This window comes from Sphaerodactylus townsendi, linkage group LG14 (assembly GCF_021028975.2).
Source record: "Sphaerodactylus townsendi isolate TG3544 linkage group LG14, MPM_Stown_v2.3, whole genome shotgun sequence".
NCBI classification, from domain to species: domain Eukaryota; kingdom Metazoa; phylum Chordata; class Lepidosauria; order Squamata; family Sphaerodactylidae; genus Sphaerodactylus; species Sphaerodactylus townsendi.
This window is the reverse complement of record NC_059438.1, coordinates 28,709,577-28,730,290: the sequence shown is the minus strand read 5'-3', so window position 1 is coordinate 28,730,290 and position 20,714 is coordinate 28,709,577. Positions and strand designations below refer to the sequence as shown.

At 45.1% G+C, this 20,714-nt stretch overlaps 1 protein-coding gene across 1 annotated transcript; it reads right to left on the bottom strand.

The window, feature by feature from the left end:
* Positions 1-2,891: 2,891 nt before the first annotated feature.
* Positions 2,892-20,212, bottom strand: NDUFA9 (NADH:ubiquinone oxidoreductase subunit A9). The gene is made up of 11 exons (XM_048515742.1): positions 20,061-20,212; positions 16,771-16,935; positions 16,192-16,289; positions 15,033-15,124; positions 13,794-13,935; positions 11,609-11,711; positions 9,286-9,353; positions 9,105-9,181; positions 6,287-6,382; positions 4,914-4,980; positions 2,892-3,150 (listed from the first exon to the last, which is right to left on the bottom strand). The coding sequence occupies exons 1-11, from the start codon at positions 20,119-20,121 to the stop codon at positions 2,977-2,979; spliced, it is 1,143 nt and encodes a 380-aa protein (XP_048371699.1). The 5' UTR covers positions 20,122-20,212; the 3' UTR covers positions 2,892-2,976.
* Positions 20,213-20,714: the final 502 nt, after the last annotated feature.

Genomic DNA, 20,714 nt, shown 5'->3' with positions numbered 1-20,714 from the left:
CAAGGAGTTACACCACTGGGAAGAAATTTGCGGTGTAAATGAAGTAAAATAAATAAATGTGTGTCCTTTATAAAGATATCAGTTGTCATTTCTGTGGAAAGGGTCATAGTCTTGATCAAATATACCTGAGCCACAGGTAAGGCAAACTTGGCTTCTGCTTGGGTACCACCCTGTTTATCTTAATGATGTGAAAAGTTTCACTTTCTGATTTCTGCATATCTAACTGTTCTTGAAAGCCAGAGAACAGGACAGGTTGGGATTGCCTATATGCATGAGCAGGCAAGGATACGCCTCACCTCCTTCTCCTCTCCAGCAAATCTGGTTGCTTCTCAGTAAGCAAACTGTTGGTCCTCCTGCATTTAAACAAAGAGTTCAAATTCATCCTAAAGAAAGAACCAAGAGGCTAAAAATAGCATCCAGTTATTTCCCAAGAACTCTGAAGGTCAAAATCTTCCACACAGACCTTGACAGAATGGGCCTGTATAAACAGTATCACCTTTCTCTCCTTGGTTCACTTAGGGCAACAGAAGCATGAATAAAATATGTTAGCCTTGAATTGTCTTTACCTCGCTATGATTTTTGTTTGGGTTCTTCTCTGGGGCGACTCAAGTGTCCAAAAAATAGTCATTCAAACACTGACCTTGGCTTGTTCACAGAACTCATTTGCTGGCGAGTGCCTCATACGAGCACTTCGAGGGTATGCTCCCAATTCAAAATGAGCAGCGTTTCAAGTGGTTTTTGTGTGTACACACATGGTAGCATTCAGCATGGTAGCTTGCAGGATAGCCATCGCTGATCCACGTCGACAACTGGCGTGGATTACGTATTTCCCAGGTCCTTGCACACATTGCTTTAGCACCTACGCAGGGGGTGAGTTTCATCATCCTGACAGGAGCTCAGAATTTACAGGACCAAACTGCAGTTACCATAAGGCAGTGAGAAAACGCACAATTATCACACAATTGAACCTGCTCAATACCGATGGGGTGGGCAAACTGAAATTTCAGAGAAAAGCCACACCTCTGCTCCCCTCTTATGCTACCTTCTCTCCTTGTCTCGTATTTAATCCTAATGTGACAAATTCTTTCAACCTTTCCTCACCAACCTAAGTTTCCAGGTTCCTAATCGCCCATGTTGCTTTCCTCAGAACCTACTGCAATTTGTCTATGTCCTTCCTTCCCACATTTCTACTTTTTCCATATGTTTTTGTGTACAGGGAATGCAATCAACCAGTCTTAATCTCCCCATTCATAATTCCTGCTTCTAGATTCGGGGAACAGATTACAGCTTCCCTTAGAGTGCTAGTAGTTATGGTATCATCCATTTATTATCTTATTCAATTTGTAAATTGCTCTCCCGGTCAAATGGGCTCAAGAGTGCTGAACAACAATAAATTATACAATTATACAATCTTCTCAGCCCAGACAGGCATTCTTGCTGCATCTCTGTTCCAAGATTTGTTTACTTCATGGATTCCTTGCATTTCCCCCCGGCTCTCACTCTTTATGGGTTTCCCATGTGACAGGAAGATACCTTGTTCCACACATACCCGGCCTAAAATTTACAGGCTTGGAAAAACATTGGAAGAACTTACATTCTGCTGAGGGCCAGAGGCCAGCTTACAGTAGTCACAAAAGACAGGACAGGGAGGTCCCCAGCCCATAAGCACTTTGGAATTTTGTTGCATTTGTAATTTTGAGAAACGATAATGGGCGCTGTGACCAAATAGCTGTCACAAAGTGGGTTCAATCTAATGAATAATGGAGGCTCCACAGTCTATTAGGAAGTTCCAAGACAAGCATTCTCATATGTTGGAGGCAACCATTTCTAAATGGACACTCACTGCAAACACAAATATGACTGGTTGTTGTGGGTTTTCCAGGCTGTGTGGCTGTGGTCTGGTAGATCTTGTTCCTAACGTTTCGCCTGGATCTGTGGCTGGCATCTTCAGAGGTGTATCACAGAGTCAGACTTCTCTCTGTGATACACCTCTGAAGATGCCAGCCACAGATGCAGGCGAAACGTTAGGAACAGGATCTACTAGCCACAAAGCCTGGAAAACCCACAACAAGCAGTTGAATCCGGCCGTGAAAGCCTTCAACAATACACAAATATGACTGATCCTGGACTCTTCTGAACTACCTTGTGATCCAGTAAGGTGGAACAAGCCAAGCACCTGGTCTTTGCTTTCAGAACAAAGGAAGTGGGTGCCAGAAAAGCCCATTGGTGGATGCCATGGCACATGAACAGCTTGTTCAGGATCACTGAAATGGCAAGAAATGAGGCAATTACAGAGGCTATACTTGTCATTATGTGGCCCTTCTAATAATCTGGAGAATATGTATTGTCGAAGGTTTTCACGGCTGGAATCACTGGGGTGCTGTGTGGTTTCCTGGCTGTGAATAGAATAGAACACTGCTAGAACACGGCCATACAGCCCGGAAACCACACAGCTCCCCAATCTGGAGAATAGTTTGCTTATTTAACGGATTGTATAATAGCTTGTTCTGTTCACACACAATATTAAAAATAGTAATGGTGCCAGTGAGTTTTATTTGAGAAAGTGACCAGGATGAAATCTGCATCAAGGATTTGGCTCAGATTGGAGATTTGGGCTCAGTTATAATTGGCTGCTTGGTGAATTTGGTGGCTGCCTATCCTAGCACTCGCCGGCACAGTGAAGACAGGTAACCTCTTTGGACATTTCCCCAGTTCTGAAATAATGAAAAACTGAAAACCTAAAGGTCAAGTCAAACATGCACTAACATCACGTTAAGAGAACTGAAATTCACCTTGGATAAGGACCAGTCATAGCTGTTGTTTTTTAAAAGCCAAAGTCTCTCCGTGACACTTTGAAAATCCTGAAACAAACAACAGCACACAACCAAGGATGGATTTAAACTTTGTTATGTACAGAGTTTTCAAACAAACAAAATCGACACAAGTCCAGCCTGCAACTCTGCAGAGGCCGAGGGTTTACATGTCGGTCACAGGCTTGGCTGGTTTTGCTTCCTCGAGCTCTGTGTCCATCCAGCGGAACGTGCGGTGGCGGCGCAGCACCTCTATGGCTTTCTGCTCCACGGGGGTGGCCGTGATGCCCAGGTCCTCTAAGCCGGGAAGATCAGGGTACCTCATGTCCGTAGTATGGAACTTGAAAGACACAGAGATGATTGTGTAAATTAATCTGACGTGCCTACCTCGACACAACTCAAAGCACTTCAAACCAAGGCTGTCGTCATCCACCAGTCATCAAAGGTCAGAAATACTGCTTTGAAGGTGCCACAAGACGGCTGTCCATTTTATTTTATTTGTTATCAATCAAAGGAAATTCTGGAAAAGCTTGCAAGCATCCTTGATTTTTTTAAAAACAGCACAAGGTGGCTTCCCAAATCTCTTTGGAGCTTTCTTAGGAGGAAAGGCACAATACCGTGGGATCTCATTCCAAGCAAACTGGCACCAAGTTGAACAAATACTCCCTCCAGCTAATTGTAAAGTGATCCCTGTAAGTCCTGACTGAACATCAATGTTCAATCTACCACTTCTCAATCTACCAGTTCTCAAACTGATCCTTAAAGGCTGCCCCCATACGCCCTAGCACAGGGGTCGGGAACCTTTTCCCCTCAAAGAGCCATTTGGCTCACCCTCCCCCGCTCACCCCCCCACTCGCTCGCCCCCCCTCCGCTCCCCCGCCCACTTGCTCGCTCGGGCCCCCCCCGCCCGCTCACACACCCCCACCCGCTCACACACACACACACACACACACCCCGCCTGCAGGGCAGGCGTAGATGGGCCCGGCGGCTCGGCCTGGCCGGCCGCTGGGCAACTGATGCGCCCGCCCTGCTCCTTGCAGGGCGGGTGAAGATGGGCCCGGCGAGCCGCAGAACAGTGGCGGAAGAGCCGCATGCGGCTCGCGAGCCACGGGTTCCCGACCCCTGCCCTAACATCAGGAAGGGGGTGTGATCATGAGGGAGGTCTTTTTGGTGGCCTCCCCTCCCCCTTTCCTGCTCCCAGCTGCCTTTCCTTTTACAAATTCTGGTGCCAAGCCAAGCTTGCAACCATTTTGTGTAGATGAGGGGTCTGCAACCTGCGGCTCTCCGGATGTTCATAGACTACAACTCCCATCAGCCCCTGCCAGCATGTTCACTGCCTAGTGAACACCCAGATTGTTCACTGCCTAGTGATGGGTGGTGTTCTGGGTAGTGTTCACTAGCCCTTTGACTGCTTACTGCCTAGAGACATCCTTTGTCTGGGCAGTGTTCATTAGTCTATGTCTTGATTCTAGTGTTTTTCAGTACTGGTAGCCAAATTTTGTCCATTTTCATGGTTTCTTCCTTTCTGTTGAAATTGTCCGTGTGCTTGTGGATTTCAATGGCTTCTCTGTGTAGTCCAGGGGTCTGCAACCTGCGGCTCTCCAGATGTTCGTAGACTACAATTCCCATCAGCCCCTGCCAGCATGGCCAATTGGGATTTGATGGGATTCGTAGTCCATGAACATCTGGAGAGCCGCAGGTTGCAGACCCCTGGTGTAGATCAAGCTGCTGGCTGTTTTAATGTTTGCACTGATGTTTTGAATTCTGCTTTTCAGCCATTGTTCTGCCAGTGGCTTTATAGTGGGCCTGGTTTGTTGACACTGAACTTTCATTGTAGCAGTATACAGCTTGATTGTGTAACTGCATATATTTTCTAGGGGAAAGGAGGGACAGAAATGGTTAGCTATGGTTAGCACTTCAAAGAGAATTGGCTGGGGAGTCTTTGCTTTGGGACCTGTTTGGCATTATTACCCACCACCCTGTTTGCAGCAGGGCAGACGATAGCCATCAACTGGCTTTTTGCTTGTGTCGGGGGGAGGGGGGGATGTTTCACAGGTTCTCTATTGCTCATGTGTGAAGTAGCAACTGCGAATTCACACTTACCCGATCCACTTTGTCTCTGGTTGTCCACGGCTCAAACGGGCTTACCTCAAAGAATCTTGCACCCAAGCTGTAATCCAAAGCAGTCAAAGGAGACTCATCACAATTACAGGTTTTGACAGCACTGCACTCCCCACTCCTTAGGGAGTAGGGAAAATGCAGAAAGGAATACCAGTCTGGAGCATCTGGCCAGGCAATGGAAAGGTAAAGAAGGAAGCAGATAGTGGTAACAATACCCCACAGCGTACCCTTGCCCCATGGAGTAGGAGATCCTTTTCTCAAAATGTGTTAGACCAGTGTCCAACTCTGGCACTTCAGATGTTCCCATGGGCCCCTGCTATTCCTTTCTGCAGGCAGGGGCTGATGGGAATTGTCATCCATGAACATCTGAAGCGCCACAGTTGGACACCTCTGTGTTAGACAAACAGAGCAGAAAATTCTTTCAAGAATATTCTTTTGCTGTCATCCTTATTTAGGACCTGAACGAGCACTCAGCTTTAGAAAGGAATCCCCTCTTACACAGGACCTTCCTCATAGACAGATTACAGAACATGTTACATATTCTATACATCATCCCCCTGAACCACAGAAGCATTGGGAAATGAAATGGCAGGCGTTGGGAAACGAAATGGCGGGTGCAGCTTATGGACAGGCAAGTTTTGCTTGCCGTGGAGAAAGTGGAAAGTGAAAGCAGGGCTAGAAGAAATACGTCCATATAAGACAAGTTACGGACAGGCAAGTTTTGCTAAAAGCCATCCAGGGCAATTAATACATAAATTATCTTTTTTTAAAGTTCTGTGTTTGATACTGCACGCAATAATGACGGAAATACGATTCTCTAAGGCTAAAAGAGAATTGGAAAAAATGCAGGCAGGCACTAGGACGCAGCGGAGCATTCCTTCATAGCAAAGGTCCAGGAAGATGGGGCAGTTTAATCCACACATCTCCTTGGATTTTTATGTGGAACAGAGTGTAGTTTGGGGACTTTTCCCATTTTAATAAGCTCTACCCCTCCCCTTCTCAAATCCCCAGTCTGACACATGCTCACTGCGTGACCTTGGGCCTCTCTCTTGGCCAAACCTTCCTCAAAAGGCTGTTGTATTTGTAAGAACAAGATGGAGGAGGGGAAAGTGATGTGGGGTGTCACTTTGGGTCCCCACTATGAAGAAAAGCAAGTTATTGTTATCAAAATATATTAAATTGGCAAGTGTAAGTCGTCTGTGTTTTAGGTCTACCAATTACAGTGGAATGTATGGAAACCTTACCACAGCCCTGACTGAACCCAGTAACTGCAAAATCTGAATCAAGTTCCTATTGTTTAAAAAGTGACATGGCTGACAAAAAACAAAAAAAAAACAAAAAGAGACTATACATACCGATACAGAGGTCGAGGCAATGGATATGGGAGAAAAGTTCTGTGGAGCACCGCATAAAGATAAGCTACTAAGTCATAAAGGTAATATCTCTGTGGGCTGCAGGGGGAAAAAAGCAAAGTATCCATTCAGTCAAGCTGTGTCTCTTACACATACTAATGCACATACAGCACAACATGGATAACAAATTTAGGAAGGTAAACCTAAGTCCTATTTTTCAGCAAAAATCACACATGATTTGGCCATAGAACGTGACATTTTCCTCTTTAAGAAGAGGCTTGAATACAGAAATGGAAACCAGCACATGATACCGTTGATTATGTAAGAAACACACACCCCTTATCTTTTTAAATGTATCTTCAACCTGGGTTCCTACTTCATAACACTCCCTGAGATCTCTTACTGTCATGCTTCTTTAATTACTGACACAGCAAGTTCTTTCATGGAAAACAAGATACAAATGCAACAACAATGCTTTTTGACTTGAATATTTGAATCCTGTTCTGGCTTCATCAAGTATTAAAACATGCTATATCTCAGTTAGACATATCCTTGATGAAAGATAGAAAATGGCTCCAATTGCAAAGGGCACGCTATGGGTAGCATGAGAGTTCAAGGCATATGAAGCAATCTTTGGCCCTTTCTTTGGCCCTTTCCACACAGGCCATTTACAGCGGCCCAGGGATGGCAAAAAAGCCGTCCCTGGGCAGTTGTTCACACAGGAGGCACTGCTGGATCGCAGCAGCGCCATCCTGGCCACCCGGCGTCAAGCCGCTCCTAATAACCTCGCTCAATTCTAAAACGCCATCTTCCCATCGGCGAACCGCACCGCTTGGAAGATGGCGCTTCTTATCTTCAGTTCACTATTTCAGGGCTCCAGCGCGTTCTGAGGCCATCAGGGGACTGGGCACACGCTGCCCTCCGACCTCCAGGGATCGGAGGGCAGCATGGACGGTTCCCTAACAGCCTCCAGAGCACGCTGGAGGACGAGGTGAGTGGATGGGGACGCAGAAGAGGTGGCTCCGTGCGAAGCCACCTCTTCTGTGCCGGCTTCTGTGGGGCCGCTCGCACGCTCCCGTGCGAACGGGCCCCCCCCCTCCACCGGCATAATTTCTGCCGGTGGAGAGGGGCCCTTTCCGCTGTGCGGAAAGATCCTCAATGAGCGATTAAGTGGAACTACTGTAAGGACTATTCTTTTATATACCCAGTGGGGAAGTCTTCAAAATCTCAAATGAGCAGGGAAAGAATCAAAAAGTGCACAGGAAATTGAAGCCAAAAGCATCTGCCAGAGTGGCTCTGTCCTAAAACTAAGTCAATGCGGAATGAAACCCTGCGGCATATTTGGACCTCAACTTCTTCCCCCAACCCCCCCACCACCACCACACACACACACACACACACACACACACTAACTGATGGGACATAAAAAGCAATGTTGTTGCATTTGCATCTTGCTTTCCACAAAAGAACTTGGTGTGTCAGAAATTAAAGACAGTAAGAGACAGTAAGAGATCTCAAGGAGTGATATGAAGGCCCATCAGGAACCCAGGTTGAAGATACATTTAAAAAGCGTGTGTTTTCTTACGTAGTTAATCAACAGTTTGAAGTATGTATAAGATAGTTCTAACACAAGGTAAAATATATATCCAATCAAGTATTTGGACTACTCTGCAGTACAATACACTGTCTGAATTGATTTTTTTCCTTTTTGTTTTTGTAATCTTCAAGTTTTAACAAGAAAGGTGAATGAAGTAAATGAACAAATACGTAAATGAACCAGCCCCCTGCTACTAATGCAGCTCAGCACACAGGAGAGGTTAAGCAAGAGGCTGCGTTTCACAGCCATTTCACACGCTATGGGAAGGCCACAGATTCCTCTCCAATTTCACCCAATTCTTCCTCCTTGGCTCATTAACCCCTCTCGCCCACACATATAAAGAGTTATCATTCATATTTGAGTCCTAACATTCCATCATTTAAAAAAAATGTTTGGATAAAAGTCTGGTGAAACCACCACTAACTCCTGAAGTCCAGCTTTAAAACTGATCATTTCTATTTTGATTTCATTCAGCATTCATGGAGCTTCCTGTCGGACCCAGGGACAAGCACCATCATCACAGTAAAACAGCCCAGTGGCACCTTAAAGACTAACAACGTTTATTCCAATCTGTACGTTTGCAAGTCACAGTTCGCTTCTTCTGAGCTCTGACTTATAAAAGCTCATCTTGAAATTAAACATTGTGGGTCTTTAAAGTGCTACTGGTCTTCTGTTTCGCAACAACAGATAATCACGGCTTCCGCTTTGCAAGCATCAGTGCCCTAGGATCAACTCTGTACCTCGCCAGGATTATTTCATGAACCTACCTGAGTAATCTGGAACCCTATCTAGCATTTTCTAATCGCTGAAGCATTTCAACACGTTAAGAGTTCTCTGAATTGTGGACACGTGTTATTCTATCAGCCAGATGGCACAAATATTTCCTTTCACCCTCTTACCTCTTCTTACATCTGAACACTCCAGCCTTATTGTCAATGATCCTATTTAACTGTCTGATCAAAACAGATTCAGAGACAGAGTGAAGGCTTGATGTAGTGCAAACCAATATGTTTTTATCACGGCAGCAAGACTGGAAATCCACTGTGACCAAATAATTCCAAATGTTCCCTAAATTGGGTTTTGATGATCTGCATTAACAGTCCAGCCCATGTACCCACTCCTTTCTCTCTCACACACTATCTGTAGCGTTGTAATTCTGAGGTACTGAGAAGAGACACCAGATAGAAAAAGATTCCGAGGTTTATGATTAAAAGACTAACCTACCCAGTCAATGCATAGGTTTTGCCTTTGGCATCAGGATCCTTAATAGAGTTAAGTATTGCCTTGGCTACATCAACCACCTGTGAGATAAAATTTTCAAGAACAAACATTAATATAAACTGCATGGTTGTTTTTTTATTTAAAAAAACCCGCTCTAAAATGCATGTTTTTGCCTAATACCTACATAGATTGGCTGTTTCACTGTTCGCTTGCCCATGGAAATCAATGGCACACCAATAAACCAGCCCATATCTAGAGAGAGATGGACAGGTTACTTGACGAATACAAACACAGTTACCAGGCAACGAAGAAAAGCTGTGTGGATGCTTTCAGTACTTTCAAATAAAAACATCAATCACATTTTTAAAATCAATTAATTAATTAAAGCACATGTTTCAGGGCAGGCAACTCCTACAGATACCCAATAGTTAAATTTGCACTTTTTCCTGATGTTGCAAAATTAAAGTTGCTTCTTCGTGGTCTCAGTCAAAATGTGTAGAAGATGTGGCAAAATTCTGTTTTGTAGTTTGTTGTCAAAGTTTTTAAAAAAATGGGTGTACAGACTGTGGGCTGTTATAAACACAAATAAGCTTAGCTTTAAAAGGGGCTTGGACAGATTTATGGAGGAGAAGTCGATCTATGGATACCAAACTTGATCCTCCTTGATCTGAGATTGCAAATGCCTTAGCAGACCAAGTGCTCAGGAGCAGCAGCAGGAGCAGAAGGCCGTTGTTTTCACATCCTGCCTGTGAGCTCCCAAATTCATCTGGTGGGCCACTGCGAGTAGCAGAGTACTGGACTAGATGGACTCTGGTCTGATCCAGCAGGTTCTTTCTTATGTTCTTATGAACTTCTACCCAAAAGGATGAAAAAACCCTGCAGAATGTCCAGAAGAGGCTGCTGGATTCCCAGCCACTAGATTTTGGCATGCTGGCCGATATAAATGTAATCAATTAATAATGATGCTTATGCTCTATTTGATGTAATATTTGCTTTCACTAAATTATAATTCAGGTTGTATTTACTGCAGTTATTTACAAGTGTCATATCTGTTGTTAATGATGATGCACAATTACATACATACACAGTTGCCTTATTCCAAGCCAAACCCACAGTTCCTCACGTTCGGTCTTGGGGGCACAGCTCTTCGGGGTCTCTGGTCAAAGTCTTGCATGTACCCTCCCTGCTTGAGCCTTTCAACCAGAAATGCTGGGGACTAAACCTGGATGCGAAGAAGATGCTCCACCACGAAGCCACGAACCCTCCCCCAAAACCCTGGAAGAGAATGTTGTCCTGAACCCATACCCAATGCACAAAGATAAAAATGAAGCATGAATCAAAGTTGAGTAAAACTTTACAAAAACATTCTTTCGTTTCAGATTTAGGAAAATGCTTTCAAACTTCCAAAAGATAGATTTTAATTCCCAAAGTGCAAAACTTTGAGTTTCTTGAACTCGCTTTCAGCTCTGGTTCAAAAAAAAACCCAACTTGGACACTGAGTGCTATGACTGCCCAAGTCTGAAATAGTAATGACCCCATCCAAAGCAGGGGAGGGGGGGTGTTCATCACTGGAGCCAGTGTGGGCCTATGCCATCAGATTTGCCCTCTCTAGGGGACTTGCCCCAGAGTAGGGTGGATGTGCTGGCAGGGTAGCCGCCGTGGCCTGCCATAACAGAAGGACATGATGGCATGTGCCACACCAGCGCTCCTGTATTACACCGGCACTGTGGGGGCGTTCTGGGAGCGTGGTCGAGGGCTGGGTCAATATTAGTCGGCTTCTACCCCTCTTCACTGCTAGAAACACTGGCGCCCCTCTCCTAGATTTATGCCACCGAAAAGGTCCATGGCAGCCCTATGGAGGGCTTTCCAGTGGGGGGGGGGTGCCTTTTTGGCTCCCTACACCTTCAGAAAGCCCTCCTGGGAACAGCAGAGCAGTGCATCCAGACGTTTAGATGGGGCTGTCTGCTGTTCATTTCTCAATGAATGCAACCACAGTGGAGGTTCCTCGGCTGCCCCCAAAAAGAGATGGTGTAGTGGTGATAAACAAAAAACAGACTTGGCAAAGCTTTTCATGGTTATAATACAGGAGTCACAAACCCCAAAAAACATGTGTGACAGACAACCATTTTCAGATCGACAACTATATGTCCAGAAGACTGTAGCACCAGTTTAAAGAGGAAGATGACCTTTAAAGAGGGGCAGGGCTGCGGCTCAGAAGCAGAGTATCTGCTTGGCATGCAGAAGATCACACATTCAAATCCTCCCACCTCCTTCCCCCGGGATCTCCAGTTAAAAGAACAAGGTAGGAGGTGATGTGAAAGTCCATTACCTGAGGCTCTGCAAAGCTAACTACCAATCAGAGTAAATAATACTAAATCACTGATTCTTCCATGACCTGGGCCGGGATGAGGAACCAAAGGTGCAATCTGTGGTGAGATTCCATCCCTTTCTCTCCAATACTACTTTCCCCTTCACAAAGCAGATTTCACACTCCAGTGGGTGCATACTTGCGTAGTGGTTGAAAAACCTGTCCTCTCTTCCAAACATTTCTGAAGGCTTCATGATGATAGCGTCTGGAAACTCTTCTCGCACAGCCTTTTCCCCAGCAGCCTGTTAGCAAGGCATTTAACAGAAAACGAATGTAATATAAATACTTCATAAGATGATGTTTCACATTATCCTCTACAAATGTCTCTAACAGGCAGTTTATATCCTGGCTTTATCACCTCTGCTATGCTAACAGCTGCATCCGAAGGTGGCGGGAGAGGGATGAAATCCACCGGTGGGAGCGACATGGGGCTGCACCAGAGGAAGAGCATGGCCCTTCCCAGCAGTGGGACGCAGTGCAAAACAATGTGCCACAGACTCTGCACTCCTGCTGTAGCAAGGCAGGGCCAGGCCATTAGCCTCCTGGTCATTGGCCCCGTTGCACCAGCAGGAAAAGACATCCAGGAAGAGAAAAGACATCCAGGAAACAGTTCACTGGGGAGGCAGACAGCAAGGATGCCAGTAGAGGAAGAGGTGGGGAGGTGGAAGCAGAGGCAGAAAAGACAACACAGCTGCCACTGGGAACTGGATCATGAAGTCTACACTTAAGGGTTTCAAACAAAGTCTATTAAGCCCAATGGAGGGTTCCCAGCAGTGCGGAGGCTTTTTTGCATTTTAAGCCTCCCCACGCTGCTGGAAAGCCTCCGGGGGGGGGGGGGTAGCCCGCGTGGCAATGATGCCACAGCCAGGCACCCAGTCCATTGGATGGAGCTGCCTGTATTATATCCTGCTCCTCCTCCAGGAGGCTTACAAACTGTGACTCCAGGAAGCTTACAAACCACATACAAAACAGAGTCCCAGATAATATCACACACATACAGTAAAAGATGCCAGCCGTGTAAGCACAATAAAAAGCCAGGGCAAATAAAACAACCATGAATATTTCTAGCAATGGTGCCCCTTCTACTTCCTCCGGGAGCCCATTTCACAAAGTGGGAGCGGTGACGGAAAAGGCTCTAGTAAAGGCAGGCTACATGAATTGGGGGAACAGCCAGTAGGTGGCAGCCTGTGGATTAGAGTTAGTCTACAACAGCAATTCCCAACCTTTTTGTTATGGTGACCCACTCAAGGCTAGCCCAAGGCTAACCCTAGGCCAGGGGTCTGCAACCTGCGGCTCTCCAGATGTTCATGGACTACAATCCCCATCAGCCCCTGCCACCATGGCCACTTGGCCCTTCCCAGCAGTGGAGGGGGGGTGTTCATCCCTGCCAATTGGCCATGGTGGCAGGGGATGATGGGGATTGTAGTCCATGAACATCTGGAGAGCCACAGGTTGCAGACCCCTGCCCTAGGCAAGCTACACCCCTGGCACCCACTGGATCAATATTCCATTTTTTACAGTGGCTAGCCTGATGTTTTTGAGAAACCGACAAACAGCTCCCTCAATAATGCATGAAGATATTCTTGCTAAGAAAAGTCCCCAACCCAAGGATATTGGGGGGGGGGGGGAGCTTACAGTGTCCCTTCTTTGTAAAGAATCTCTTAAATTCCAAATAAAACTGTACAAATGAGCAACCAAAACTGAACAATGGCACACCCCTCGCTCACAAGAAGCTAGCACAATACTACTCAATGATACGCCAAAAATATGTAATGGGAAAAATATGGTAATGACAAATCCTCAGCTGGATAACTATCCTTGCCCTGTCCCATCTTCCAATACTGGAACAGCAGCCAGCATCGCACCATTTTATACACCATTTTTGTTCAGATGCAGCATTTCAAACCTACTCTCAAAATTCTGGTTAAAGTTGTTTTTAATCATTATAGTGTATAGAAGAGATCCCCTGTAATAATTCTTAGCCAGTGTCTGCATAAGGGGACACTTAAAAAGATGCTGTAAAGAAGTTTGAAATGGACACTGCTCCCATGGCACCATTACCAAGTGTGTTCACACACACAAATGCGCACTCCAAACCTCAAAAGAAGGGCAAGGTCTCATCTTACTCCAACATCCAAAATAATCCTTAGGAACCCAGAAGTTTGGATTCAATAGCTCTGCCATCCTGTTGTATCTCTTGGAAGTATGCAGGGAATTTTGTGTTCAGGTAGAGGCAAAGAAAGCGAAAGATGAAGAGGCTGTGATTCTGTCCCTAGTACCCTGAAGGTAACTGCAGCACCTGAGAAAGAAACTCTGTCACTTACTTTATTCCGAAGGTATTTAGAAGAGCTTCTCAAGTGTGCATTCAGGTGAGACATGTGAATGAATTTTTCTACGCCAGCTTCTTTGGAAAGCCTGGCAATATCCCTGGGGATGTTAACAAAGACATCTTCAAATTTGAAGTTTCTGAAAGAAGGAGAAAAATTATTACACATGCGCTTTAATTCATTGATAAATATCACATTGACTGCCCCACCAGTTTGTAGATTTTGCTGGAAGACTCTGTTAAGAGGAGGAGGAGGAGGAGGAGGAGGAGAAGAAGAAGAAGAAGAAGAAGAAGAAGAAGAAGAAGAAGAAGAAGAAGAAGAAGAAGAAGAAGAAGAAGAAGAAGAAGAAGAAGAAGAAGAAGAAGAAGAAGAAGAAGAAGAAGAAGAAGAAGAAGAAGAAGAAGAAGAAGAAGAAGAAGAAGAAGAGTTGGATTTATATTCCCCCTTTCTCTCCTGTAAGGAGACTCAAAGGGGCTTACAAACTCCTTTCCCTTCCCCCTCACAACAAAACACCCTATGAGGTGGGTGGGCTGAGAGAGCTCCATAGAGCTGTGACTCACCCAAGGTCACCCAGCCGGCATGTGTTGGAGTGTACAGGCTAATCTGAATTCCCCAGATAAGCCAGCACACAGCTCAAGCAGCAGAGCAGGGAATCAAACCTGCCTCCTCCAGATTAGAGTACACCTCCTCTTAACCACTACACCACTGCTGCTCCTTGGGAGTCTTACTGGATCATGGCCTCCCGTTGCAAGAACATGTTCCATGACAGCAAAAAATGCTTTTTTGCCAGTTGTGTCTAGCGCCTTCTTTGCAGATGTCTGATCTGGTCATTCAGATCCATGCTTCAGCGGCCTTAGAGCTAATTACTGTATCACACTCTACATGGGGCTGTCCTTGAAGATAATGTACAAACTATAGGTGGGGATACACTGCTAAATTCACTCTGGCATGGAAACTGTAACTGCCTCAAACTGTTATTTTCAGCCTAAGGCTTTCTGACCCAGAGGTCTCTCAGTCTCACAATGGAGAGACAGACAGCTAATGGATCAAGAGGAGAAAGACAGAGAAAACATCACAAAAATATGCAAAGAGTAAGATTTTTCCTTGAAAGAACAAGGTCAGTGATGTACCAAATACTGAACCCCACCACTCAAAAACCCTTTTCATGGGATTTCAGTTTCGTCTTACTGAGTGTAAAGGCTATCTCAACAAATCCAAGAGAAAGAAGGCAAATACCTCGTTTCCCACTCTCTTCCAACAAGGTTGATGACAACATTGCTGTGTTCAATGGCTCTTCGGATAGAATCTTTGTCACGCGAATCCCACTCCTAGTAGCCACAACATAAACTGCATGTGAAATTAAACCATGCAAAAAAAACAAACCCGCAAAAACTTTATAGAGCAGAACCATTTGTTACTTCAAGCCAATCTATCTTCAGCACATCAGCACAAAAGCCATGCCAACAATTCCAATATAATAAAAACAGGGAATTTGAACACATTTTCAATTGGAAGATTAAAAGACATAATGATCTCAAAATAAGAAACACCTTACAATCCAAAGGGCTAAAGACCCAGAATGGAGGAGCTGGAGGGCAGGTCAACCACACTACACTGACATGCCTAGATATCATCTTTATCTTTCTGATGGCGGAAACAAACTTTGCCATTTGGAAAGTAATGAATTTATCCCTGCCTGTCAGTACTAGTACTAACTTATCTTGATTTGACTTTCCTGGGAAATGAGATATAACGTTCCTCAAAAGTCTTTTATGCTCAGCCTCAAATACCAGGGGCTGGAAATCCTCAGTGGACCAATAGTCACAGGAGCAGACTCTTCAACTACCGTGTTTCCCTGAAAATAAGACAGGGTCTTATATTAAATTTTGCTCCAAAAGGTGCATTAGGGCTTATTTTCAGGGGATATCTTATTTTTTTCCATGATTTTGCACCTCTCACATGACCAGATCAGCTGCGCCAGGGAATCTGTAACTAGGGCTTATTTTTGGAGTAGGGCTTATATTTCAAGCATCCTCCAAAAATCCCAAAAAAATCATGCTAGGGCTTATTTTCAGGGTAGGGCTATACAAGATCGCAATGAAGAAGTCTTCTAAAACTGCAAATGGTAACATAGCTAGGTTTGCCTTCGGGAAAGCCCTTCTGTACTCATAATTCATTATGACAGGGAAGTATGCTAGAAGAATTAGAGCAGAAGGAAGTACTGGCTTGTAAATAAAGTGTTGTTCTCAAGATGGCTACTAATCCAACATTGGCTTAAGCATTCTGGTCTAACAATCTTTGCGTTATTGAAAATTTGGCTAGAAGGCTTCTCAAGTAGTCTTCTGAGAACCCAATGTTAGCCATTAATTTCAACACAAAGGCCAGAAAGACCTACCATGAACAGAATCTGTCCAAGATCACCCATGGGCCGTAAATACATCATGTCATATGGATCACAGCGGTAAGGAATGATGACTTGGGAGCCAATCCGTCCTAAAATATTCAGGAAGGAGGATTTCTTTAGAAGTAGAACTGCTACATAAAACTGAGAAGAAGAGTACCTAATTCCTGGAACTCATAAAAGTTGTCACCAGACACTTAAACACTCATTCCTGACCATGCACATCTAATGCAACAAACTTAAGTTAAAAAAACTCGTTTTTTAGAGTGAGTATTCACAAATTCCACACTAAGTATGGCAGTATTTTTTTCATTGTTCATTAACCTTGAAACACAGCAATGGGCCAGGCTCCTACAAACTCATCGTAGCCACCAAGGCCCAGTAAGGGCACCAATTCGTCAGTTCACCCTCTTCCAACTCGATGGGGCAAACCAACAGCTGTGAACCATGGATTCCAAGGTCAAGCAATAGTTCTATACGAGGTTTTCAGAAGCACCTTCAAGTTACTTTAAATACTGAAAGAAACCACCATACTTTAGGTTCATGCTTTATCACCAAGCCCCCCAAAATTACCCAGGCGGCCGACGACATAGCGACCCAGGAATCCTGTGGCCCCAAAGACAGTGGCTACAATGCCGCTGACGGATGAACGCCCGCTCTTCCCATGAGGAATTACGGAGTGATGAACGTCACGCTGTTGCTGAAGAAGAGGAGATGTCGACGGAGGAACGTTATAGCCTAAAATAGAAGAAAACACGGGATGCTCATGAGGGGGTAGCTGTCTTTCAATTCTCCAAAGGACAAAGGAGAACAATCCCATTTTATCCTGAAAATAATCTCACCAGGTAGCTTTGGCTAAGAAAGAATAGGGTTAGGGTTAGGTGCTCAAAATAGCTACCAAACAGCTAAATGGGCAAATTTTCAGTTGCCCATACCTGGCCCAATGGTCTAGTGAAGGGGTGGCAAACCTATGGCATGCGTACCAGAGGTGGCACTCAGAGCCATCTCTGTGGGCACGCGCACACAGAGTTCATCATGTGGGGAGGAAGAAAATTGCCCCCCCCACACACACACACACACACATCTAGGCTTGTCTGGGCCGCTAGGCACAACGTGCGTGCACCGCAGCGAACAGGGAGGACTCGACTGGCGGGCCTGGTGCCTGTGCTCTGGGTGGCTGCTGCCCAAAATGGGGGCAGAAGCAGAGGAGACGGAGATGCTAGAGAGGTACAGAGCGGAGCCAACTGTTTTTTCTAAACTAAAACCTCAGTATTCAGGTTAAATTGCTGTGTTGCTGTGATAACTAAGAGGGTTTTGGGTTGCAGTTTGGGCACTCAGTCTTGAAAAGGTTCGCTATCACTGGTCTAGTGGCCAAATATTATATGAAACCAAAAATGTCCTTTTGTACGTTGAGACTATCCTAATGGATGATCCCATGATGCAATGCAAGACAGGTATAAGCAACCCTTTCATCTATACTTACACATGCAAGAGGAGACACTTACACATGCAAGAGGTCATGCACTGTAACTATGACCACATAAAAATGGCTGACTCACTCAATCCATTACATTTCAGTTTGGACAAAAACCTTCAAGCTATCCTATGGCGAGTGAAGCCCATTTATAATTGCACAAAGTATGGATTCAAATAAAATAAACTTGCACATCCCGTGAATATACATAGTTTTCAATTCGCCCTACAACTTTACATCTTTAAGAAAATCAGGAGCCCATTACACTAGAAATGAAACCTCACTGCAATACAGATATAAATTATTAAATTGCTCTCACTGGATTCAATCTCAAAGGAAACCAATCAGTTTTTTGTAACAGACTTCAAATTAGTAGATTTAACTGCATTTCTTAACCTTGTTTTGTTTTAAAATTTTGTCCTGTTTTATATGTCAATAAAGGCTTGTGTTGTGTTGACTTCAAAAATTATATAAACAAAAACAGAAGACTAAAAAGGTACCTATACATATTATTCTACTAAATAGAGTTTATCTGCCTATATTATTACTGATTGTTGATTCCAATAATTAACAAACAATTATCACTGTTGAATAAAAATCTGTAGTGTTGATTTTTCCCCATAAATATTTACTCATACTAAGTTCATTCATTATAATTACACACCAAACATATTGTAGCCAGTCTCAACTGCTAAGTACAGTTTACACATTCCAATATGAATGAACTGTTTATTAGTCTTCAGTAAATTTGATATGAGATTTCTATGCTTCTTTGGCAATGTTTCTGTCTTAACACCAAGAATTGCTAATCCTAGATCTTTCTTCACACAAACAACAGGAGAGGGGAAGAGAAGACAATTGCAAGCCACTTTGAATCCACTTATCATAGAGAAAAGCAGAGTATAAAAACCAAATATTATTCTTCATCTAAGATGAGATATTGAACTGGGAAGGAGGAGGGTTGCCCTGGTTCGGGGGGTGGGGGTGTCACTCAGTTAAGGTCTATCCCTCATTGGAGTCCCACTCCCAGCCAGCAAGACCCCAATAGCAATGGAAGCAAAATAGCACATCTTAAAGTGCTATTACGAAACACAGGATTGGTTTGAGTGATTAAACATCTGTCATTCAGGACACAATGCTACATGAAGAGCTACTCTGACGTCTATCTCAAAAAAGTGGCTGAATGAAGGGTTTATGTCTCTCAGGTCAATTCCACACAGCAAATGTATAACACATTGCAGCTGTTATAAAGGTACCCGTTTTCCTTTCCCCCATTCACATACGTGCCATTCAGGCAGCGGCTGGAGCCCGTGGAAACAATCCAGATTGCTTTCACGCCTTTGAACGGAGATGCTGCTCTTTCTTTTTTTTAAAAAATTCCTGCAACACATGCGAAGCCATGCAGGCATGCAGAGATGAACCCTGCAACCATGTTGATTTTCCCACAATACCTGCGTAGCTGCACAGGTGCAACATGCAAAATAAAAAAAGAGGGCTCCTTGCACTGGCAGGGTAATGGCAGGCAGAGTCACCCTGACCATGGACAGCGCAGTGGAAGGGAGGAAAACAAAGCGCCTCCTGCCTGGTCATCCATGCAGAAGCAGCTCCAACCCAGAATTTTGCAAAAAGATTGCTAGTTGAGCAATTTTCTAAAATACCAGGTTGAGGGAAATAAAAGAGGGCACACTCATTTTGGGGACGGGACCCTGTGCGAAGTTCCCCTCAAAAATGGTTTATATAGTGTCCTATACCTGCTACATTTGCCCTGTGCAGAGTCCACCAGTGTTTTCTGTTGTGACTCGGAACTTATTGCTGCCATAATAAGGATGCCTTCACAATTTCACAGATCAAGGTCTAGTCTAGCCATTTTCTAGTACTGTTTAGACTCAAGAGTATCTCCAAGGGCTCAGAACTCATAATGCACCGCTAGCAGCCAATGGATTCAGACTGATCCACCTAGGCAGCTGGTGAGTTCTCCCTCACTGACCGTCTCCAGACAGCAGCTGCAAAAATGCGTGTTAGGGATGTTTTAGGCAGTTCCTGTAGGATGCCCTTTTTGCAACCTTTGCCTCTAAACGGGTTGAGATTTGGGGCGGGTCGCCCAGTTTACAACTTAACCCTCATACAATGACTCACTCCGATTGATCACGAGCCATTTAGAAACCTTTTTTAAAATGCTGCTGGAAGTCATTTCAGTAAGGAGAGATAAACAGAACAAGACTCGGCGACCTTCCTGAATCTTTGTGCGCTCCTAACTAGGAGGAGCACGGCGCCCACCACCCTCGCTTCTGCAAAGCAGTCTCCCCACCCCCGCAGCGGCAATTAGGGTAAGAAGCCTCCCACAGCGTGACCCAACAGAAAACAGAACGGCAAGCCCCGCTGCACCTACCGGCTCTCGGCAATAGCAGGAGCCGGCAGGGGACTCGATAGCAGCGGACGGAGGCCGCCATTTTCTCCCAGTCTCAACATTCAGCCCCGACCTTTCAGGGACTACGGATGCCACCCGAGGACAAAAAGTCTCGCGCGGAAAAGAATTAAGCATGCATTGCACATGCGCTGAAAAGGGGACGGGGAAGAGGTGCTGATACGTTCTGTTTGTTCTCAACGTGAACCTACAGCGCCGCCCTCAAACTGAAAGGGGCGGGGCTGCATATACTGATTGGATAAATAGGCGGCTGGCTGGCTGGCTGGGTCTAGAACAGGGGTCGGGAACCCGCGGCTCTTCCGCCGCTGTTCTGCGGCTCGCCGGGCCCATCTTCACCCGCCCTGCAAGCAGCAGGGCGGGCGAGCGAGCAAGTGGGGGGAGCGGTGGGGGGGGCGAGCGAGTGGGGGGGAGGGGGGGGAGGGGAGCCGAATGGCTCTTTGAGGGGAAAAGGTTCCCGACCCCTGATCTATATGTGCTCTTTTGCCCACACCCAGCAATTCCTCCCACTTTTCAACCATCCTTTTCAGAATCAGAAGCTCTCTCTCTCTCTCTTTGTTTTAATGCTGTGAAACTGACATGAAATTGACCAGCAAAGTAATGCTAGACCAAAGATGGCAA